The sequence below is a fragment of the Pangasianodon hypophthalmus genome, chromosome 10 (genome assembly GCF_027358585.1).
Source record: "Pangasianodon hypophthalmus isolate fPanHyp1 chromosome 10, fPanHyp1.pri, whole genome shotgun sequence".
In the NCBI taxonomy this organism is placed as follows: Eukaryota; Metazoa; Chordata; class Actinopteri; order Siluriformes; family Pangasiidae; genus Pangasianodon; species Pangasianodon hypophthalmus.
Window position 1 is genome coordinate 25,135,464 of NC_069719.1, and position 24,418 is coordinate 25,159,881.

The window sequence follows — 24,418 nt, forward strand, 5'->3', positions numbered from 1 at the left end:
ACGTTGTCTTTTGTTGTCTTTTACTTCTTTCTTTCGTGCCTTTTACTTCTTTATCTTTCTCTTCCTCTTCTTCTTGAGCTTTACAAAAGGAAAAACTTGTCTGATTTCTGTTTCTCTCAGTCAAATAATTCCCGATGTTGTTGTCTCTTTTTTTTTTTTCCCTTCTTTTTTTCCTTTCTTTTCCCCGAGATGAAGGCCGTCTCTTCGGCTCTCTGCGGTTTCTTCTGTGTGCTGGAAATCCCATCAGGAGCCCCAGCAGGACAGGAAAAAGCGAGAATCTCGCTCGCTCTTCCAGACTAAATGTTTTCTTTCCGTCCGCCGCCGCCGCCGTGAAGGAAGGAGACGAGAGACGTGTATCCTCTTCCCTTCAGTCCACCGCTCCTTTTGTCTCTCAGTTCCTCCATGCCATCTGTGTGTGCAACTCTGATCCTCGCTCCCCTCCCCATCCGTAATGGCTAATTAGATTTCCTCGCTCCCTCGCTGCACTGCGTCACGTCAATTTCTCTAAAATAACTCGTCTTGCCATCGTGCCCCGGCTCCGAGTCCCTCACCGGCATTTCTGCACACGTATTCGAGCGAGGGATCTTTTTTTTTTTTTTTTTTTTTTTTGAGTAGCGAGATGCTTAATCTGATAAGTCTCATCTTCAATTAAATGCTGTCACGGCAGAAAGGAAATGTGGGTGAGGTGTCAAGATTAAACACGATGTCATTTCCTGTGACCTCTCACACAATGGAGTGCATGCCGTCTCTCTCTCTCTCTCTCTCTCTCTCTCTCTCTCTCTCTCTCTCTCTCTCTCTCTCTTTTTTCCTGTCTTTCTGTCTCCATTTAATTCTATCTCCATTTTGTACTTGTGTACAGTTACCTGGGGGTCAGTTCACATAGTGCTAACATCAAAGTTTGCTTTAGAATATCGCTCTAAATTTTGAATATAACCTGCCGACTCACCACCACCACCAGGGGTCACTAAAGAGCCAGCGCGCATAGCTACATCATGCTACCCACAAAATAAAATAAATATCACAAGATATTTATTATATCTGCTTTATAGCATAGCGCTGTTGTTGAATTCTAAATTCTGATTGGTCAGAAGAGGTTTAATTCACAGGTTTATATTAATGCGCTTGCTCTAATACGCTATCGTTTCTATAGTAACAACGAACACTTGGCGACTTGGGAACGTTTTCCGTGAGGAGGAGGTTATTTTGCTTTTTTGAAAGGAGTTTCCAGTTTCAGTGCTTTGGAACAATTACGAGGTAAAGCTTCGAATTTTCTGACACGAGAAAGTCATTAGTGCGAAGCACTCCACGCTTTGTCTCGGTAACATGACTAGCTGTTTTTGTTTTGTTTTTCCCCTCTTCTAAAATTCAAGAAAGAAAACAGATTGATGAGGGAACAGTTGTTTATAGTCTGGAACAACTTGTTTTGCAGATGTTCCACAACACTACACGTAGCTATAAACAGATAAGAAGTACTATGTTTTCTTTAATAAATAAACTTCGTAATCATAGTATCGAGCTCCATGCTGTTATTGGAAAGTAAACAACTTCAGGGTGGTAACTCCTCTTTGCACCAGGTTGCATCACAGCACCGTGTCGTTGATTATTTTCCTTTAACAGCACATTCCCAAATGGTTTATTCCGTACTTAATAGCTGTAATCTAAACACTTACAGTATAATGTGGTTGGAAAGATTAGTTTACAGAATGGCACCAAAACCAAGCAGAGCAGGAAGTCTGGGTGATACTAAGATGTAATATCGATATCGTGATAAATTATGGAACAGTACTCTTCTGAGATATCGTGTAGCAGAATTTTTAATTTATTTATTTTTTTAATATATGCAAACTGAAACATCTTGAAGCAGCTGATTTTATCTAAAATAAAACTTAATGTTTAAAATGGTACTATTTTATTTTACTATTTAAATATAAAAGAAAAGTATTAATTAAATCAAATAATTTTTAATTTAATAAAATAAAATACATATTAGATAAACTATTGTTCAAGCTTTATTTATTTATTTATTTATTTATTATTGTGATAAATTTTTGTCATATCTCGCTCACCCCTGCCACGTACTATAGTGCAGCAGACCCTGTGTGGAATTCCACACCCATCCGCTGGTCTTCACACGTCCCTGATGCTGACGTACATTCCAAAGCGGAGTATGTTTCCTTTGATCGCGCCAGAGGTTTTTGCACTTTGATGCCGCGTCTCGCTGTGTGCCGTTATGGGACCCGAGGCCGGCTGTGTTCTAAATCATGTCACGCTCCGTGTGAGGTGAACTTGAGCTGGCCTTGCTCTTAAGGGTGCAGTTTGTGGCAATGACACTGTTACTGCAGTGCGATCTCCTTTCTCCTAACGCGTTGCATGTGTTCATGTTCAACTGATATTTAATTTTCCTGACCACAAATGTATTTTTTGAAGGACGGATGATGAAAATGCATAGCGTTCCATTTTTTGCAGTGCAGATACACGCAGCGGGATGTGTGTTTGGTCATAGCGCTTGTGTTTGAAAGAGAATTATGGGAATAAATTATTGGTTATGAACATGCAAGATCATGATGGAGCACCCTTGCACGTCCCAAGTCTCTGTTTCTCTCTCTCTCTGTCTTTTATACACACACACACACACACACACACACACACACACACACACACACACACACACACACACACACACTCACTCTCTCTCTCTCTCTCTCTCTCTCTCTTTAATTTGCAGGTTATTACTGGGGCTTTTGAAGCGAAATGACTCCAATTGAGCATCTCAAATGAGTTCTTGCTTCTTCTGAATGCCCACTGATTCATCAAATCCAGCTAAAGCCACACACACACACACACACACACACACACACACACACACACACACACACACACACAGTCACCAGCTTTTTTTTTTTTTTCTTTTCTTCCCAAATAGTCGTTGAGACTTTCATTTTGAATGGCTGGATTGTTTGTGCAGATGTGTCGCATTTCCATCTCTCCGGTGCGATTTCTGCTTTCGGAAGTGTCATTAGGAGACTTGTCATGGTTCTGCATGGAGCATTTCTTCCCACAGATTTTCTCCGAAGACGATTTTAATCTTTTATCGCTTCTGGGCAGGGAGCACTTCATCCTGCGGGTTAAGCTGCCGCATGTTTTGTTGATGAGCTCTGACTGGAACTGGGTTAGGAGTGACTGGTAATACTGCAGACCTGGCAACCTTCTCACGTTTTAACAGCGCTGTACGCCGGTGCGAGTTATCACTAGAGATGGGACAATACTGCTGTTTCTTTCCCAGTGTAAGAGTTTCACAATTTAACACTGAGGTAAGCTAGCACTTAAAAAATACGCCAGAAGGAGAAAAGTTTTTTTTTTTTCTCCCCAGTAAAACAGAAGATGAGCCACATCTGTAATATTTTTGTGTGGGTGTGTATTTAACTCTCTGATGTGAACTGACACTACTTGGAAGCCCCGCCCCTCCCCTCTCCTCCCCTCTCCCCATCTCATGCACCATTGAGTTCACGGTTTTGGGTTCATTAATGTTTGGATACAGAGTGTGAACAGTGCCAGACTTCCTGGCAGTGTGTGTATTCATTTAGCAGAGTCACTGTGATGACTGCAGGACAAAAGGACAGATTGGCCTGGAAAGAGATGAGAAGTAGAGACAGGGCTGAGGATGGGAAGAAGGGATAAATAGATATGTCGAGTCGAGGGAATAGAGGGGGCTTGATGAGGGGATAGCGTAAAATCATTTTCCTTGTGTCTTTCTCACACACCCACACCCCTACCTACCTGACTGTCCCCATTTGGCGAAAGTAATTATTCAGTCTCCCACAGGATGCGTGTCATAATCCATCAGATTGGACACACACACACACACACACACACACACACAATACTGAGATTTTTACATAGGGGATTTTTTTTAAGGAAATCATATATAGCACACGCTATATATGTAAAATAGAACGGCCTCCATACACATTAGGAGTGTTGTGGAGTTTGATATCCTAGAGTGTTTGATAAAGTTCTGAACATTCTAGAAAGCGTGATGGGAGACAGACGCCAGTACGGATAGTTCTGGATTTGGATAACGCATACCGTACCAGACTTGTCCAGTAGATCTGCTAATCTGGAGCTTGTAGCTTTAATCTATTCTCTCTTTCTCCAAAGACTCCAGCTGGTTGGGTTTTTATCTCTGCTGTGTAATTGGTGCTTGGTGCTGTTCACAACTTTAGTGCTAATGATTTATGATAATGAACTTTCCATCTGGAACCGGATCCATCTGATGCACACGGGAGATCCTTCGCATAGCATATATAATGTGACTTGTGACCCGTCACCCTGCTGCATTTGCAGTATTTGATTCCGATAGTATTTGATGTGTGGCTTTATCCAGATACCAGCAAAAAAAAAAATCCCACCAGGCTTTGTGACATTCATTCAGACTTCAAGTTATATTTAGCAGAGATGCATGCTATCGCATTTATCACAAAGGTCCTATAAAACAGAATAATCATATGCAGGTGCTTGGCTCATAAATGACACACATAATTGGATATCATTTTTTTTTTTTTTTTTTTCCTGGAACACACAGTTCTTTTATTTTTGAGTTGCTGCAATTTCCAGACACTTCTCATGTCCTTTTTTTTTATTGGCCTTAGGCTTTCCGTCTGTTCAGAGTTTATGGTTTTAAATTGAATGCATCAAAAGCTGTCAGCAGCAACTTTTTCCTGTAAAGTATCAGCTTCCGTCTACACATGAGCTCTTGATGATTTATTTGGAATTGTTTCATCCTAGGTTTTGTCCTTGTCAATCTTTCTGGGATTAGGAAGGAAGCCATAAAAGACAATAAAACACGTGTGTGTGTGTGTGTGTGTGGAAGGAGTGCAGTTAATTAATAGGAAATTAATAGGAATTAGTAGGAAATTAATCAGTGGCGTGGTGGTGTCCTGATGCAAAGCCAGAATGCAGTGACAAAGAATGACATTTTGTCCATTTATAGTTGCATTTAATGTTGCAGAGGGTCCATCAGACAAGCTGCTTCCTGTTATCGCTTTATTATAACAGCTATAAATGTTTGTTTCCTGACAAGCATCTTTTTTTCTTCAAAAAAAAAATGTGGCTCGTCTTGTTATTGAGAAATCGTAAAGCATAAACTCCTCTGTCCTGAAAACTTTGCTGTGGTGGAAAACGTTGTTACAGCGTCCCTTCTGACTGTTGCAAAGTGCTGACACTCAAAGAAAGCCAAATCAACAATTACACACACTTACACAAGTCCTTGTGTAAGTTGTTACTATAGAGTATGTATTAAAATGTATTAAACCTTGCACTTGGAGCTACTGTGAGAGCTGCTGTTATAGAAAACAAACCAACACCTTCTGATTAATCAGATTGACGGTTAGAATTGAGAATTTAACAGCGCTGTGGTATGAAGCGATTCAAAAGACGGGACTATTGTTCCTGCTGACAATCTGCCATTGAAGGCCGCTTTTCTAAAAATGAGAAAAAGGAAAAGGATGAATAACACCAAAATTGCACCTTTATTTCCCATCTTTTCCTTCTTTATTCATCCATTTTCCTTGCTTCTTATGTCTGCGTCTCTCTGAGTCAGGCCACTAAATTACTTAGCTCAGGTTAATTAGTAATTAGCTTGACCACTCAATAGCGTGTCACCTCTTCACCTTTCCTTGACTCCTTTTGCACACTCTTTCACGTGTTCTTTCATTCTCTCTCACAGGTTCATAGATTTAGTTTTTTTTGTTAGTGTGTGGTGTGTTAATGTGAAACTTCCAGCATTCAGTAGGTAAGAAAGATCTTGCAGAAGCGCAACACAGGCACGAGAGGTGAGAGTGATGAAGTGTGCAGGGACGTGGGTTTGAAAGGGCCATGATGGAGAGGAGTGTTTCGACTAGAGGGGAATTTTTTTTAAAGGGAGAAAAATTGACTGCCTTTTTTTGCACTAGCAGTGAGAGTCTTCTTTTAGATGAAAACTGCTTAAAATGAGATTTTCTCACTTCTGTCCTCTTTCCTGTCACTTCTGCATCAGTGTAGCGCACACACACACACACACACACACACACACACACACACACACACACACTGTTTCTCTCAAAGACCCTGTCTCTCCCTGGCTACACTAAGCTGATAACAAGTCATAAACAAAAACCCATTTAGTTGTGACTCTAAGCCCCCCTCTGTCTCAAGTGTTTGTGTGTGTGTGCTTCATCTTTTATTTTTAGGAGCGTAGCGAACATCCCTCCAACTCTCGAGTCCACTTAATAATCTGCCTTGATGTTTTGTAAAACCAATAGAGAATGGATCAAGAGGATTGACGCTGGTGGTTGCTAACAAACTGCTCTGGGTTTATTTTTAATGCACACTGCTGTTAGAATAGAAGACAAATATCACTGATGACCTACTGACCTACCCACATTTCAATTTCTAAAGATAGTACGAGTTATGTAGTATTCCCATTTTTAATGAAACTTAATCGTTGATTTGATTTTGGTCTGTGCAATAAATGTTTCTGCTGAAGATTCATTACTTGAATTTAGGAAGACTAGTCTATGAAAAAATATGTATGTATATTCATATACATGACAAATCATAAATTTATTAGCTACCCAGTCCCATGTTTTGGTTGCCCAGGAGCCTAATTGACTAGACTGAAAAGCTGTAGCTAATGTGAAGTAATAAAGTATGGTGAGCTAGTTATGTGGAACAAGTATATGATCAAGTATATGATTGCACCCTTCACCAAAAGTCAGATAATCTTTGACCACCATTTCCAAGTACTGCTCACTGCACAACCAAAGGTCCAGGGGGTAGAGCTGAACCTGATCCAGACCCTCTGCCTGTGCAGTGTTGAAGCAAAATTTCAGGGAATAGAGCTGTATCCAGATCCCCCTACCTTTATGGAGTCAAACTAAATGTCCAGGGCGTGAAGTCAGACGTGATCTCTTGGTCCTCATACCTGGGTGGAGTAGAATCAAAAGTCCACAGAGTGGAGTCTGACTTGATCCACATCCTCCTACCAGGGTGGTATTGTACCAAAAGTCCAGGGGGTAGAGTCAGACTTGATCCAGAGCCTCTTACTTGGGTGGAGTCAAATCAAAAGGCCAGGGGGTAGAGTCAGAATTGATTCAGATCCTCCTACCTAGACTGAGTCGAATTTGGGTAGAATCGAGCAAATAGTCCAGACAGTGGAGTCAGACCTGATCCAAATCCCCCAACCTGGGTAGAGTTGAACCGAACGTCTAGGGGTAGACTTTTAAGTTGTGCAAGACAAGTGGGTTAGGGTTAAGGATTAGGGTTAGGCTTATTGAAGGGTAGGATCAGGTCCTGACTTTTGGGCAAATGTATCACACTATTTAATACAGTGAGTAAAAATCATCCCACATACAAAGGCTGCACTGTAGTGCAGCAGACAGTTTCTGCTTAGCTAAACTACAACTTTAAAATAGCCTGTCCATTTGAGGCGATGGTTCTGCAAGTGTTGAGCTCGGTGGGGTGTCTCAAGTTAAGCAGGACAAGTACCCAGGCAGAGGAACATATTTGTCCATGTGGTTTAGTAGTGGTAGGGTGTTAACCTTTGACCTTTGGTCATCTGCAAATGAGACTGAATGTTGGACCTCCATCCCACCTGCTCTGTTCTCTGACTCCCTAATGAGTTTAGTGTGTGCATGTCTGTCTGTCATATTCCTGAGACCAATTTGCAATGGAAGTAGGGATTTTAAGTGTTTGGGAAGAAGAGGGCATGGACTGGGATGCATTAAGGGGTGTAGCCGGTCATTGATCTTTGTCCGATGTTTAGCCATGAGCTCTGAGCGTGCAGCTCTCTCTGCTCTGCTCTTTAGCCTCGTGTTGTTGTGCATCCCTGCGGTGTCACTCAGAGGCTGCCCTTCCTCACAGCGAGCCCTCAGAGGGGGAATATGCACACACACGCACACACGCACACGCACACACACACACACACACACACACACACACACGCATTACTGTTTTCGAAATCAGTCTTGTTTACTCAGGCGCACTGCTTTGGCTTAAACGGACATATTGACTCATGCTTTCAGAGAAATAAATGAGTGAATGTTGTCCACATGCTAAACCGGCTCCAAAGTCTTTCCTGTATCGCAGGACAAATGTGGCTCTGTACTGAGTGGATTCTAAACTGCTTCTGATGCTTCTGGAAGGGGACAGCTTGGAGTTAAGTGCCTGAAAGTATAGCCCTACTGGTTTTTTAAGCATATTTGTGTGTGTGTTCTGGGCTGACCCATGTTTGTGTGTTCGATGCAGCTGTCTGTTGACAGGGGTGTAATTTTCCCAGATGCACACTATGTTCACATTCTCACAAACATATGTTTGACTTACCTTGGAAGTGGGTGGACGGAATTACATCATTTTTGAGTTACAAAGTCATAGAAAGAGCCATGTACGCCTCAATGTTATGTACAGTAGCACTTATTTAAAAGTAAAGAAGTGCTACTTTGTTTACTGTTGATGCTACAATCAGCCATGTTGATTTGCCGTCACTTGCTGAACTCTGGGTTGAGGAGTCCATCCCGACTTTCCAAGTTGAGGGTGCATTTTTTTTTTTTTTTTTTTTCTGTTTTGTTTTTCTACTCTGTGGTCTGAAATTCCATTTTATGAGTTTTAGTCTAATGCAGCATTAGCTGCTTTCTGGACTACTCATTCTGATGCTGCCCCTCACAGTCATGGCTGCCTGTACACCCTGGTCTTATCCCGTACATGGCGGAGAACCTGGGAGGATGGTAGAGCTCATTATTTCAAATTGAAAATCTACATCCTGGTTTGTTCACAAGCTTAAGATGACCGCTATAACGTTTATATAGCATTAGCTGCTGTTAGCATAAAGTAGCGTTCATGAAGCAGATGATGGTTTTACACAGAAAATTGTCATGTTGCTCACATTCTTGTCCTCCTTGTCTGTCTTCTTTCCTTCTTTCTGATGAATTTTTGTGTATAAGTGTTGGCGTCCCCTTCTGGCTGTAATTACTGCCTGGTTCCAGGATTCAAAGTGAGCAATTTCCCCCAGTGCATCAGAGCCCTGCTCTCTGTCATGTCCAATCAACGTCACCACACACACACACACACACACACACAAACACACACAGATCATTTGCATTGAAGATGATAGAGCAGGATGGGGGTTTGTCATTGGGATGAAAACGTGGAAATATTTAAACCGTTATTTCCATTTTGATGAAACTGAATCTGGTCAGCTTGTGTCTGTCTGTATCCCAGTCTCTGTCTGTCTCTGTGTATCTCTCTCTCTCTCTCTGTGTGTGTGTTTGTCTGTGTGTCTGTCTCTGTTTTGCTGTGTCTGTCTGTGTATCTTTCGGTATGTGTGTGTGTGTGTAAATGTGTGTGATCTCTCCAGTATGATGAAGTGAACAACAGAGCAGAGAGAAAGACAGCAGATGAGTGCGAGAAGGAAACTCTTCTGTCTCAGTCACTCCACCTACTGCAGAGTCTTTGCCTCCTTCACCCTCATGCACCCTTACGCACCCTTACACCTCACACTGCTGATGTCATCATCCCCTTCGCCCGGTGGCTGTGTGTGTCTCTGTAAATGTTATCTGAACAGACAGCTCCTCTAGGACACACAGTGCATTACACGACTCTTTGGCCACACACACACACACTGTCCCTTCAGTGCTGCGTTGCTCTGCATCTGGACCCGTGTCTGAGCTGTTGAAGCATAAAACTGGTGCTTATTGTACCTTTAATTCCACTGACAGCAGCGCTTGTGTTGTGCTGAGACGTGCAGAGTAGAAGAGCAGCTCGACAATGAAGTACGACTGTCTGTCTGTCGCACTCACTCTCTGAACACAGGGAGGAAAAAAAACACTTGTCTGTGCTCATTTAACCACTCATCATCTTCAGGACTAATGCTCCATCCTGCACCAGCTGCCCGACTGTTTGTTCTTTCACCTGACCACCGCCCCCATCGCTTTTCTCCTCTGTATTCCGTTTGAAGAATAATCGTGCGCTCGTCTTGCCAAAGCCCAAGCCTTAGCGTTCAGGGAAATGTTAATATGAGCTGTAAAATCATAATGAACTGACACTCACATGCTCACAGGAATAAAACAAAGCAGAAGACAGATGTATTATTTGATGTTTTTCTGTAGGCGTGTGTTGCCGTAGGGTTAGTTTTAATCTTTGGGGATTAGTGTAATATTCATGCAGAGTCACTCCTCAGGGAAATCTCGTCTTTGTATTTTAACGATGATATGTTGTGGAATATCATTTGATAATGATTAGCACAATATCGGAGTTTGCAGTACTGGTATGCAAATGATCTCTCTAACAAACCTCTGTAAGCTTTCTGTAGTTGACTTCGAGTTTCGAAAGTTTGTTCTTGAGGTTTTGAGGTCAAGGAGACGTGAGCTAACCATCAAACATCAGAACAGGGGGTTAAATGTGTTTGGGGTTGTTGGCGCCAGATGGACAGGTTTGAGTATTTCCGAAGCACCTGGGGTTTTCACCCTCAACAGTCTCGAGTTTACTCAGCATGATGCGATAAACAAACATCCAGGGCGCGGCACTTCCGCAGGCTGAAGCGTCTTGTTGATGCGGAGAATAGCCAGACTGGTTCGAGCTGACAGGAAGGCTACAGTAACTCAATCACTCTGTACAACTGTGCTGAGCAGAAAAGCATCTCAGAATGTACAGTATGTTGAACTTTGAGGCAGATGAGCTACAAGACCACATCTGGGTCCGTTCCTGTCAGCCATAAACAGGAATCCGAGGTTACAGTAGGCACAGGTTTAACAAAACAGCTGGTTGAAGACTGGTGTTTTTCAGATCTTTAACTGTCCCCTTTTCGAAACTGAAATTTTCTCAGCAGTGAATTGCAGGTTTATGGGTGATATATGGTCAATCTGTCTGTGCGTTCAGAATGCAACTTTCGGATAATTTTTCAATTTTGGTCCAGCCCACTTGACATTACCTACAATGAGTTTGTCATCCCTGAAGTATGATTTCAAGACTTATACGATATCTTGACATTAGATTTCTACACCCACCTCCTGTGCTTCTTTAATTATATTATCACTTAAGTATAATAAAACCCGGTGTTTTGACTGACCTTGTCTTCACGCTGTCAAGCCGTCTCAGTGAGTGCTGGAATCGTATGTCATGTTGTGTACACTGGCTGCGTGTTTGCACTCTGTTTTGCTCGGTAGTCAGCAGAGCCACATTGCAGGAGTACTGCGGAACGCTAGCTTTGGCGGATTTGATATGAAAGCAAAGAGATTGCATTTTCCTCTAATATTTAGAGTGCAGCCTTGTGCACAATGCAATATCCTGTTTTCTAAAAATATAAACATTTTTTTTTCTTATTCAATACTAATATTTTATTTCTCTCTCTCTCTCTCTCTGCAGTATAATTTCGTAGGCAGGATTCTGGGGCCACGAGGTCTCACAGCGAAGCAGCTGGAGGCGGAAACCGGCTGCAAGATCATGGTCAGAGGAAAGAGCTCCATGAGGGACAAAAAGAAGGTGAGACACTTACTCGTCGTCCTCGTCCCCCAGCTGATGTTTAATGGAAATCGAATGGTCCATTGATTATAATTAAAATCCCCAAATATTTTTGGAAAGAGTATCAATATGAAAATGCAAATACATGAGTGTATATAATTTTTTTTTTTTCACGTTTCGTTGTAGAGTCAGTGATTCTTAATCACAGCTGGCAAATGTAACTCCATATCACCTTGTCTTGTAGAATAAGACCGCCTCCACTTCAGGTTATTTGCTATTTGGATTGGTTTGTTTCATGTAATTAAATGAAAATGTCCTCATAACCCTCTCTCCTTTGTTGGGTAGAAATTAGGTGACAGAAAAAGATCTTTAAATCTTTCCTGAGTGGATGTAATCTCCCCAAATATATAACTTTTCAGAGAAAAATTTTGATCTCATCATTTTGATCGTCTTGTTAAATGACCTCTAGAACTGTATATATCCAATAGTAGCTCATTAGCTTGATAACAGTAAACATGCTTTGCTGGCGCATTTTTTGCTGTACATCATCCCCATGTGTATTTATTTTTCTTCCTAGTTTATCTTTAGCCAGTTTCCACCCACCAACCAGCTTTCGTGTGAGACATGTGAAGCCAGCTAACCGCATCCTTTCGAGCTGCTGCTCAGGCAGCGTAACACACTCTGAGGAAAGTGCTGTCTGCCGCCTTACGCATACGTGAGCTCACAGATGCCCGCGATTGGCTAGTGTTGCTGTGATTGACATGATAAGAGACAGAATGCCATTCCTCCCATCCAAAGAGCACAGCTCTCTTTTGGTTCCTTAGGACTCAATTAGTGTTCATGGTTTGACCGTAGCTAGGTTGAAGAGGGTGGGAATCAAGTTGGTGTTTTTACCAGCTTGGAGCTTTTCACTGCTGAGCGAGAACGTGAGTCCGTCTTTATACACACTTGGGGTTCTATGTCAGTAAATAATCTCTTGTTAAACTCTTCACTGCTGTCCACCTTTAGCTAGCTTACTAAGCTACTTTTTTTGAGTAGATTTTTGCTGTTGCAATGTCGCACCGGCTTCCTGGTTCAGATGGAGAAGCGTCCAAATTCGGAATCAAGTCACAGCTAAGAAGCTATTTCAGCTATGGTGACTTTAAATGTTTTGGGTATCGCATCCACCATATTTTCTCTTTTTATTAGTTGCCCAATATCAAAATATGGCACAGGGGAAAGCACCTTGTCTGCAGCTCAGAATACACAGCATGTTTGATTCAGTCAGATTGCTTTCTCACTGCAGTTGAACCATGCCAGAGCTGATTTGGAACCGAACTGAGACCACTTTGGTCTGACTCTCTCCGACCAGTTACTTTGTTCCACGCCCGAGTGTGAGTACTGAGCGAGGAGGGGAAAACACAACAGGGTTCCGTGCAAACACACTGCGTATGTGAACGCACCAAAAGTGACACTCCATTATCCAAATCTGTGCTTCGGTAATAAGACAACGGTTATTTACAGAAGCGTATATAGCGCATAGAGAGAATCATAATTGAGATAAACTGTGTGTTAGGAATGCACTTTTTTCCATTTCAATGAAATATGGCATTAATTTAAAAAAACTAAAATAAAATAAAGGAAGAAGAAAAAAGAAACTAATGGTGCATGCGCACATTATTCGGGCATTTACATTTTCCACCGACGACTTTCAAGCTGCTTAAAAATAGCTTTGAGCCTTGGTGCGTGTCACATTATCCTGGTATTCACTGTGTACAAGGGTAAGTAAGAGAAAATATATATATATATTCTATACTTCAATAAACCGTGGAATGCACATCAAGTTAATTAAATATTGTAAATTTATTGCATTGTGTACGGATGGATACAGGCAGATTTTTGAGTTAGTGGATGTGTCATCTAGATATATTACAATTTATGAAATTAGCTAGCCAATGTTAGAAATTGTCCCAAAAGCAAACTAGCTTGTTAGAGGACATGAGTATTGAGAGAACATTATTATTATTATTATTATTATTATTATTATTATAGTGACTTAACAGTCAGATTTGGATGATGATGAAATATTTTTCTCCGCTGTAATGTCAGTACTGATATTTTTTTTAGATGACGTGTGAGACCTGGTGTCCCTGTCAGGACAAACTGTCTTTTCTTCTCCTACAACGTGTGTGTGTGTGTGTGCCTGTCTGTGTGTGTGTGAGAGAGCTACGCATGAGCAGATGTAATCGAATTGGGCATGACAGACCAGCTCAGGATAATAACCGGTCCCTGTGCGCCGCTTTTGTGTCTGATCATATGCAGCTCAAATGGAGGTCTCTGAGAAAACACAGCTGAGATCAAATAAAACACTGTCTCTCTTTTCTCTCTCTCTCTCTCCTCTCTCTCTCTCTCTCTCTCTCTCAGTCTCTGTCTCCCTCTCACATTGCTCTCATAGTCTCTGTGTGTGTCCCTGTCTGTCTCTCTGTGTCTGTCTCGCTCCTTTTCTGTCTCTCTGTGTCTGTCTTACTCTTTCTGTCTCTGACTTTCTTTCTTGGTCTCTGTCTGTCTGTCTCTCCCTCTCACGTTGTTGCTCTGACAGTCTCTGTCTCACTCTGCCTGTTATCTCTCTTATGTCTGTCTTTCTCTAAATCGCTCTGTCTGTTTTTCTTTCTCTCTCTCGCTCACTCACCTTGTGTCACTCTCTGTCTTTGTGTCTTTCTGTCTCTCTTTGTGTTTCTTTCTCTCTCTCTCTGTGTGTGTCTCCATCTGTCTGTCTGTATGTGTCTGTCTCTCCCCTTTTCTGTCTCTTTCTCTGTTGATCTGTCTCTCTTTCTCTGTCAGACTCTCTTTCTGTCTCTGCCTGTCTCTGACGGTCTCTGTCTCACTCTGCCTGCCTTTCTTTTTGTCTGTCTGTCTGTCTTTCTCTCTGTCATTTTGTCTGTTTTTCTTTCACACTCTCGCTCTCTGACCTTGTCTCTCGCTCTCTGTCATGGTCACTGTCACTCTCTGTCTTTGTGTCTTTCTGTCTCTCGCTCAGTGTTTCACTCTGACTCTGACTCTATCTCTGTTTGGTTGTATTGCATTCGTTTTCTCCTGCTGTCTCTGTTCTTTTTTCTGTCTCTCTCTCTCTTTCTCTTTTCCGTCGTGTGATATGTGGATTACCCAGTTTTAATTCCATGCAGAAATAGAGCAGAGGAATGATAATGATGTGTGGGCTTCACTGCTTCACTGTGTTCAGGATAGACTGCTAGTGACGACAGTTTGGACAGAAATAGGATGTTTAGTGTGGGAGTGTTTAATGAGTGAGTGTGTGTGTGTGTGTGTGTGTGTGTGTGTGTTCCTCCTTACTCATCCCCCACATCCTCCTGCTTCTCCTCACATGTGGAGTCTTTCTTTTTTTTCTTCAAAGTTCTCTCTCTCTCTCTCTCTCTCTCTCTCTCTCTCTCTCACTCACACACACACACACACACACACACACACACACAAAATGTGTGTTGCAGTGGGTTGCAGCGGGTCACAGCAGTGTCCAGTGTGCATCCTGCTCTCCAACTGGTATTAGTAGTGTATGTATTTCTAGTCCGTTTGGATGTCGTGTCCATCTGTCTGAGGAACAGGACAGAAAAGGAGAGTGTGTGGAGTGTGTGGAGTGTGTGGAGTGTGTGGAGTGTGTGGAGTGTGTGGAGTGTGTGGAGTGTGATTACACACAGCCGTAGTGCAGCTTTTCACAAGCTTTACACGTTTATCTGGTCTCTCACTTTTTTCTCTTACAATTAAATGTCTCTCAATTGTGTCTCTCAATTACTTATAGATTGTTCTTTTTGCTTTTCTTTCCTAAGATAAAAATGGCGTATGACAGAATTTTTACAGCCCTATCTGTCACTGTGACGGATAATGATTTACTCTAACACAGCCTCTGGTCGTGATGTGAGATCTGTGCAGCTTTGCAGCTTTAGTATTCCACTATAGGGAATGTAGAGGAGTAAGAACATTTAACACACGTTTTGCCAAACACGGCATTTTTTTTCCCCCCCAAGTTGCTGCTCGGGAAAAAAAGTGCTGTCTGCCCTCTTCTGCATACCTTCTGCAGACTGTTCGGCTTATGATGACACTAGCACTGCTTGCTTAGTTTTCACTCGAATGACTGTAGTGATGTCGATCACTAACCCCGCCTTCATGCACGGCAGAACGTCACACAGTCATTCGTTTAATACGTGTTTGGATGCTACGTAGCTGCGATATCAGCGAAAAGCAATATTTTCTCAATCCTGTGCAAATTGGACGTGACGTGGCAAAGCAACAAATTTGGGTTGATTGACTCCACAGACCAATCCGATGACGTGTTTGGTCGAATTTTTTTTTTTTTTCCCGTTTCAGTTCCCCACTTTCAGTTCCTCGCTTTACTTGTTTATTGTTTTATACGCACACAGATCGGCCAGGAAGCAGCTTCTGTTGTTTTGAAAGATATGAGTTTGTTTTGAGGCGTGCACTTCCTGCCCCGTTTGAGGTACATGGCAGGTTTCCCACCATTCCCGGGACAGAGCAGCACAGGAGAGGAATGTTTAGATAGAGTTGCCATGGTAACAGTGTCTTTGGCGATGAGGGATGGAGGGAGGGCTGGCTCTGTTGTTTGGCTCTCGCTCCGCGCATTAGGAAGCGTGTCAGGTGCAAGTCCCCTGCCGAGACCCGCAATACACTCTTTACAATCAGACACCTCAATTAGAGAGAGAGACAGAGAGAGAGGCAGAGAGTGAGACAGAGAAAGAGAGGGAGGGAGCAAACTCCAGCATTAAAGGAATTAATCAGCACTGACCCTCTGAAGGGCTCGTGGTGATACGGAGTGGCGTTTTTATTTACTCATAAAGCTTGACCTTGTGATTATCAGCTAGATCAAACATGTGTAAATGATTAAAATAAATTACAGCCATTCATCATTTAAATGCTGTCCATGATTTTTTTTTTTTTTTTTTTTTTTTACGTTTCCTATATTACCCACAATACCTTTCAACTACCTGCTGATAGTCATGCTCCTCATTTGTAGATTTTCATGCTAATACCGCAGTCAACACCACCACACTCACCATCTCATAAATCGTAGCTCTCTGTCTGTCTGTCTCTGTGTCGCCCCTGTCTCTGTGTCGCCCCTGTCTCTGTGTCGCCCCTGTCTCTGTGTCGCCCCTGTCTCTGTGTCTCGCCTTTGTCTGTGTCTCGCCCCTGTCTGTGTCTCGCCCCTGTCTGTGTCTCGCCCCTGTCTGTGTCTCGCCCCTGTCTGTGTCTCGCCCCTGTCTGTGTCTCGCCCCTGTCTGTGTCTTTGTCTGTCTCGCCTCTGTCTCTGACTTGCTCTGACTTGTTCTGTGTCACAGTCTGTGTCTGTTTGCCTTGTCTCTCTCTGTCTGTGTCTCTGTCTGTGTTTGACTTGTCTCTGTGTGTCTGTCTGTCTGTCTGTCTTTGACTTTGTCTGTGCTCTGTTTGTCTGTGACTTCTCTCTCTGTCTGTTTCCGTCTCCCTGTCTGTATCTCTCTCTGTCTATATATTTGTCTGAGTGTCTCTGTCTGTGTCTGTCTGTCTGCCTGTGACTTTTTGGTGTTTTGCGCTTGAATGATCTGTTGTAAGTTATTAGCAGTCTGACGCTGTGCTGTGAGAGAGCTGTGTGAGATCCTGCTCGTGGCTGGAATTGAGACTACACCTGTATTGCAGTATTACTCTGCACTCTCGCTGCTTACAGAGCCTGAACCGTGAGCTGCTACGGATGTAGTTCATGGTTCAATAAAACTGTTGCCTGACCTGTCTCTCTCTAATATAAGACTTGGGGCAGTGAAATAGCCTCCTCACCTCCTCACACCTCAGAAAGTGCCTTTGTCCTTTTATCAAAGCTCTAAAATGTGTCGTGCGAGTGTGTGGAAAAAGAGGACTGGAAGTCTGGTTCCTTCAGTGCTCTACACTTTCTCGTACAGATGAGAAGACAGAGATTTTATTCCTTCTCACTACAGCATTGGAAAATTTAAAAATTTCCATTTTCCCATATATTTTTTTTTTTTTCTTTACCCTGTTCATCCTCGATGACGGGGGGATGAATTGGGTGTTGAGGAGCTGATAATTACTGCTTTGTGAATGGACCGCATGCTGACTGACTCCTACTGCTACTCCTTGGAGGACTTCGGCTGTTAGCGGCGGTTAATAGCTCTTTGTCGCTCATTGTGCGAACCAGACCAATGCCGGAGTTATTGACACCTCCTGCTAGCCCTTCTGAATGACTCTGTTCTGAGGGAGTGTGTGTATGAGAGAGCACAGTGTGTACTTATCAGGCACGATTACAGACATTTGTCAGACCACATGAGACAAAAGGTTCCAAGAGTACAACTGTGTTTCCCAAGTGAAACTTTTCAAGGTTAGATCAGCCTTTAGCAGTTCTTGGGATTAAAATACAGAATTACAGATTTAGCGCCTCACACATCAGCCCCGGTGCTCGCTATAAATTAACTAATAATTATAATAGTAATTATTCATAGAGGAGAAGAAGAAGAAAAAATATTCCAACTATTACAAAAGGTCATCTGTCATCTTTGTTCGTATGGATAGCGGGTTTATCTAAAGCAACCAAGTGTGCCAATACTTTTAACCTTATTGGAGATACAAAGACGTATCTCCTGAGTAGCGCAACAGAAAAGCGCTCGCACTGTCATCCAGAGATGAAGTTCGAATCTTGATTTTGCCACAGCTATCCAAGGCCAGGAGTCCTGCATGGCAAAATCTGTGGGTAGGAGGGGCATACACTCTCTCCCCTGTCAATCACAGCAGCACTAGCCAATCCCGGGGTCTGTGAGCTCATGTATGCAGAAGAGGGTAGATAGCGCTTTCCTTCTAGTGTGTTACACTGCCTGTCTTTGCATTAAGAATAACTAGAATGAATGTGTGAATGAATAATAAATGAATCTGAAGCGTTAAATTGTTTAAAACTGTTCAAATCCAAAGATAATGAAAATCTGGCAGATAGTAAAAAGAAAACACTTTACTAATCTCTCATCTGCTCTCGATTATCCCGCTTGAAAGATGTACTGACACAGCACTCTCGCTTCCTGTCAAGGCAAATGGAGAATGTTTTGTTTATTAATGTGAAAAAAAGATCTATGAATGTGTTTGATTTAGCTAACATTAGATAAGTATATAGTTGACATCAGTTGACTGTATTTCAGTGCAGTGGAAATAAGGAGAAAATGTGTGCTTTCGAGCTGCACTGTTGACTGGAAAAGTGCTGTAGTTCTGTCGAACAGAAACGACAGCGACGCTCTTTTCATTTCACTGCTGAATACAATCCAGACTGTCAGCCAACACAAGAAAATGTCTCTCTTGTCATCCTCGCCCTGTCGTACGCTCTCAGTGATTCACGTCTGACTCAAACGCGCGCCAACTCTGAAGTGTGCTGTCACATTACATGCTACAAGCACGTCTCACTTCTCCACTCACCTCTTCCCCTTCATTTCAGGAGGAGCAGAACCGAGGGAAGCCGAACTGGGAGCACCTGAACGAGGACCTGCACGTTCTCATCACGGTGGAGGACACACAGGCGCGAGCCGAGATCAAGATGAGGAGAGCCGTGGAGGAGGTGAAGAAGCTCCTGGTGCCGGCGGTCAGTACCTTCTTCTTTTTTTTCTTTTTTTTTTCTTTCAAATTTACCTCTTATAAAGTCTGTGCAGTAGTGGTCTGTGTATCCTCAAGTGTGGATAAAATGAAACCCATCCAGCACTACAGAGCGCGTGGAAAATGATCATCTTACCAAGATTAGTTCCAACCCTTACAGTAGTCGCACACTCTAACACTCTTTCATTTAGCTGTGAGCGCAGTTTCTAGCTCAGGAGCCTCATTTAGCATTTGCCAAGATGATAAACAGCATGTAAAAAAAAATAAATAAATAAAAATAAAAGTACAAAAAATATTCTCCTGGATTTTCACGTGGTATATTCATTAAGAAGTAGGCATTAAAATTTAGATGAAGGGCATCCCTTGAAATATGCACAACATTATCATTTATATGTGTCATAACAAAAGTTTATTATTATTTCAGAATTAAAATTTAGTGCATACTAGGCTTGCACAGTCTACTGATTTTATCGTCCCTGCATGACATTACATTGCCAATGATATATGAATGACGTTTATCGTCAATTATTTTATATTACCAGACGTGCCATCCGGTATGAATTTTGCTTAGGAGCTCACTAAAAAAAAAAATACACCAAATGGGGCGGGCTTTTTCTACCCAGTACAATGGCAGATGAGCCAATCGACATATGAATCTGGAAAGATCTGTGCAGGCGTTGTCCAATATCAGACACTTCATGGAAGCCCCGCCCCATTTCTCCCAATACTCTTGTCCTGCACTCACACAGGCTCCCTCTCTTTCTTTCAAGGTAAATGCTGAGTGTTTTGCGTTCATTAATATAAAATTAACTCTTGGCTAACATTAGACAGGCATTTATTTAACATCAGTTAACTATGCTTAGGTTTGTATTTTTACAGTTAACCAAGTCACCACCATAACATGCCTTCATGATGGTTAAACTTCCTTTAAAATTCCTTTTAATTTAATCCATATTAATTTCTTTCAAAGGTTTTTATTCATTTATTTTGTGCATCCTAGCATGCATTATAACTTTAATTATCAGTGATTCAAATTTTGTACCTATGTATCACTTTTTATTGCCATTATAGTAGCTCATTATTCTCCAATAACAGTACAGCAGTGTTTTGTTCCTCTTATTCCACAACAATTTTCCTGCAATTACTATCTTTTTAAAACTAAACAGTTGGTGCTTGGGGAATTTTGGCCAAGCATGAAGCTTAGCTGTGAGAACTCTTCAGAGAGATTTCAGTATGCATATGGGCAGATCTAATCCCATCCAAGAGCTTACCCCTAACTGCTTTGTACTGTTGCATTCTGGGAATTTGCTCCGGAACTCCTGCTAGAGAACAAATGGCACTGGGCAGCATGTCCGCACATTTCCATTCTCGCGCAGAGTTTTCTCTCTCTCTCTCTCCGCTGCGGCACCCGTCTACCTGCCGTGAACAGAAGGCCAAGGCAGCAGTGTCTGCTGATTGCCCATGGGGCAGCATAGTGGAGGCTCCTGACCTCTTGAAATATAGCCAGAGGCTGTCCTTTTCCATCTCTCTGCCCTTTCTTTTCCATCTCTGTTTTTTTTTTTTTTGTGCCCGAATAGCTGAACAGTTACTGCCTTTTTCCTTGTTTAGACATTAATCCTCCATAAAGACTTGTCCCAAATGTAGTGTTGCAAAATGAGGCTTATACTGCAGCGAATCTTACTGGTCAGAAGTGATTAATTTTCTGACAGTAGCACCAGCTGTAATTCAAATCGCAGGTTTATATTATTGGACACATTCTAATACATTCTAATATTATGCTGTACATAATCTAAGACTAATTATACAGGTGTTATTTAGCTAAGAGAAACATCTACATTTAACACTTATGAGACATTTATTACATACATTTATTATTTTTTTAATAATTGCCCATCGACCCTTGATTTATTTATTTATTTTTTTAACACCATGAGAGGTTGATAAAGGACATTATCATGGTGGGGAAATGTGATTAAGACACAGCAGGACAATCTTTCTGCCTCGGCTCACGTAATGAACGGCATCTTCTCCTCATTTAGAAGCATGAAATTGCCTTTATTAAATATCCCTACAAAACAAAGAGGTCACAGCACTCAGGTTTGTTCTCGAACATGATGAGAGAGTTGAAGGAAGAGCGTGTGTGCACTCTCATAAACCACTTCTGTGATAGGCTTTCGGTTTGCTAATTTCTAATCTCTGTTTCACTCCTCCGGAAACAAAACAGCCGGCATTGGAGTCGGCATGCAAGAAAAAAATTGTATATTCAACTTAATTAGCCAAATTTTTTTTTCCTTACACACACATATACACACACACACACACACACACACACACACACACACACACACACACACACACACACAGACACACAGAGAGAGAGAGAGAGAGAGAGATGGAGTGTTTGGGTGACTGCATAAACAGGTATTTCAAAGGGATAAAATGAAATGTTGTAAGGATTGAGAGATTCAGCTCATAGACCCTATGAACTTTTCAACTCGGAGTGTAACAGAAGGAAGCGACAGCAACAGAGGAGGGTGAGCGAGGCGGTATAATGGAGAGAGAGAGGGGGGAAATTGAGCTACGCTTTCATGTGTGGTTTGTGGTCTTATCCCACTGATTCTTCCTTCCCTTTTATGCACACATAACCTTCTTCCTCCTACCTCTAACCTTCATATCTCGCAATGCCTTGCTGCTGTCACACAGTGGTTCGAATGCCCTGCAGCCTCTTGCACTCACTCGGTCACTTCCAGTCCCTCCAGTTGTCTTGTACCGCTCCAGTGCCACGGTTTGTTCCTGTGAGAGTGTGTACAGAGATGATGAACCCGAGGATCACTCAACACAACACTGGGGATGGACAGAATTTAAAAGAAACTTAGAAAGGAAGAAGTTAGTGTTACAGAAATGCTGGAGGGTGAGAAAGAGGGTGAGAAAGAGGCAGACAGCATTCAAGATATGTTTGTGGAACCAAGTTTAGGATGACCCGGCGCCCATCCCAGAAACACTGGGCATGAGGAGAGCGAATACACTCTTGATGGAAAGCCAGGAAAAAAGTACTGGTGATGTCATATCAGTAGCTTCCAGAGTCGCTTGTCTCAGCTTTTAGTGGGATTGGTCAGAATTCCTTTGTGAGTGGGATTAAAAACATTAAGCAAACCTATACTTTGAATTCACTGCTGTACACCCAACCTCAGCTTGATGTTTCCAATCGTATGAAAAGTCTAAATGTTCCTTAACTTATCCATCTTTACTGGCACACGCCACATCAAAACGTATGGGGGACTGGTGGAAACTTCCTGGTTCTGTCCTTTTTTAATGCATAATAACAGTCTTCAGTGTGGATGGAAAAGTTTAAAAATGGCAGTGTGAAGAGGAAAATGGTGTTCTAAAATGTATTTGTATTGGTATGGTCAAGGCATTAGTTTAAGCGGTTTCCCATTTTGGTGAGGTCAGATTGACCCCACTTCAGACCCACACACTGTAGAAGCAGAGATTATTAGAACAGGTTGTCTCTGTCTTCTCGTCCTCCTCTCCTCGCTGTTGTATTTCTCCAAGTCATCGGGTCGAGTGTTCGACCAGGACAATTGATTCTCCCAGTCTAGTGTTACCCTATCTTTTCAGGTATCTCTGCGTTTTATTGCCGCAGCAGGAATCCTGTCCAATTGGAGCATTCGCTGCAGAGATAACACCACCCAATCGTTTCATGTTCTGCTGTGTGAGGCCACAGAGGCTGTTTATTTGGCTTTAGGTTGAAGTCCTGTTAATTGAATTCATACGCAAATGTATAATGCTTGCAGTGTTTAGCCTTTCTTAACACTGTCATGGATTGACACTGGCACAGAGGTGGAATACCCATACCCACCATCTGATTGCAGGCCAGTGAGGCCAGCCCAGTGTGTTTCTGTTTAGTGTTTCTCTCTCTCTCTCTCTCTCTCTCTCTCTTAAGATGGTGCTTGGATTGTTGAGAATTGAGAGAGTAAGCCTTGGGTAAAGGCCACTGCGTGTTGTGATCACAACACAGACAGAATTCTGCTGTAATCTCTTGATACAATGCCAGGAAACTTTGCTTCCCAAAAGCTCCTTAATGTAGCTGGGGGTGGGGGCTATACTATCTCTGCTCTATGCAGTTTGAATCCAGTCATTTTTGGGCCAGTTGTTTTAAAGAATGTGAGGGGGCATGTTGTGCTAGGAGTCCTTCCTGCATGCTAATTAACTTCTGTGATTTTCTAAGCTTGTCAAAACCTCTGTTTTCAGGGATGTACTCAGCTGTCTTCCTCTGCTCCAGATGAACAAAAGAATCAATGTGTGTGTCAACACATTAGTGTCTTTAGCTGTTGGGAAACTGTTAAGTTTTAGCTGGGGAGTCGAGTTGATGGGACATAGCTGAGTTGAGTTTTCCCTTGATGTATGTATGTGTGGTGAATGCTTTCATCATCTTGTGTCATGCTTGTCTCAGCAGTCAGGTTCATCCTTAAGGTCAAGAGTAATCTGCATTAAAATGAAAGCATATGGAAAGGTATTTTTGGAGAAGCAGCCTAAACCCTTGGAACTATGAGGCATTTCCCTCTGAGCCCCTCTTCTTTCTTCTCCCACATGTCATCAGGGTACTGAGGAGTGGGTGAAGTAGGAGCCTTCACCTTCAACACCTCATTAACGAATCTAGGCCACTATGAGTGCTTTCTGTTAAACTTGGCTAATTAAAACGCCGTGTCACGGGAGTTTTCTGGACTAGCACGGTGTCACATTGCCACATAAGCAGTCTGACAGAACATTGTGACTGTTTCAAACTAGACCAAGGACTCACTGGTAATCATCAAGTTGAAATCTACTGAAGCTGTAATATGCTTTTAACTGCTTTCTTTTCTCACTTGTTGAGAAGTCAGTGTTTTTGAAGGAATGTGGAGTGCCCGAGGCCCTCATAGCTGTGCAGATCTTGTTGCGTGTGAGTTTTTGTAGAAGCTGCAACTGAGTGCTCGGAGGGCTTCACTTTTTTGCTGCCTTCTCCTTCTCTTTCCTCCCATTTCATCTTGTTTCAACTGCTTGGTACTTGAAGGCAGGACTAGTGAGTCAGCCAAATTCTCCCTGGTTTCTTGAAAGGCCACGAAGAGCTTCGGGGAGAGGATGGTGAGAGAAAGAGAAAACTGCAGCTTCACAACCCATAGCAGCTCTCGTGAGTGGGGGCTCTCAACAACTGGACTGGATAAGACGCTTGTCTGCTTGCCCCAAACATGCATTTCTGGCCCCTGCCCTCTTCCCTCTCTCTTTCTTCTTTATTGCTCTTATTGTGCCTTTTCTGTTAGTGTACCTATCTGATGGT

The 24,418-nt window shown here is 42.4% G+C and overlaps 1 protein-coding gene and 1 long non-coding RNA gene across 5 annotated transcripts in view; one reads left to right on the plus strand and one right to left on the minus strand.

Annotated features, from left to right (window-relative positions):
* Positions 1–7,034, minus strand: part of LOC128319136 (uncharacterized) — a 94,220-nt gene extending 87,186 nt beyond the window's left edge. Inside the window, exon 1 of the long non-coding RNA XR_008302526.1 lies at positions 6,899–7,034. This is a non-coding gene — a long non-coding RNA (uncharacterized LOC128319136). The remainder of the gene's footprint in view (positions 1–6,898) is intronic.
* The window catches only part of qkia (QKI, KH domain containing, RNA binding a), an 84,498-nt gene that overhangs the window by 30,059 nt on the left and 30,021 nt on the right, over positions 1–24,418 (plus strand). For all 4 annotated transcript variants that reach the window (XM_053237557.1, XM_026926619.3, XM_053237559.1 and 1 more), the window contains exons 3-4: positions 11,395–11,511; positions 18,950–19,093. In XM_053237557.1, the coding sequence (XP_053093532.1) occupies positions 11,395–11,511; positions 18,950–19,093 (261 nt within the window). The remainder of the gene's footprint in view (positions 1–11,394; positions 11,512–18,949; positions 19,094–24,418) is intronic.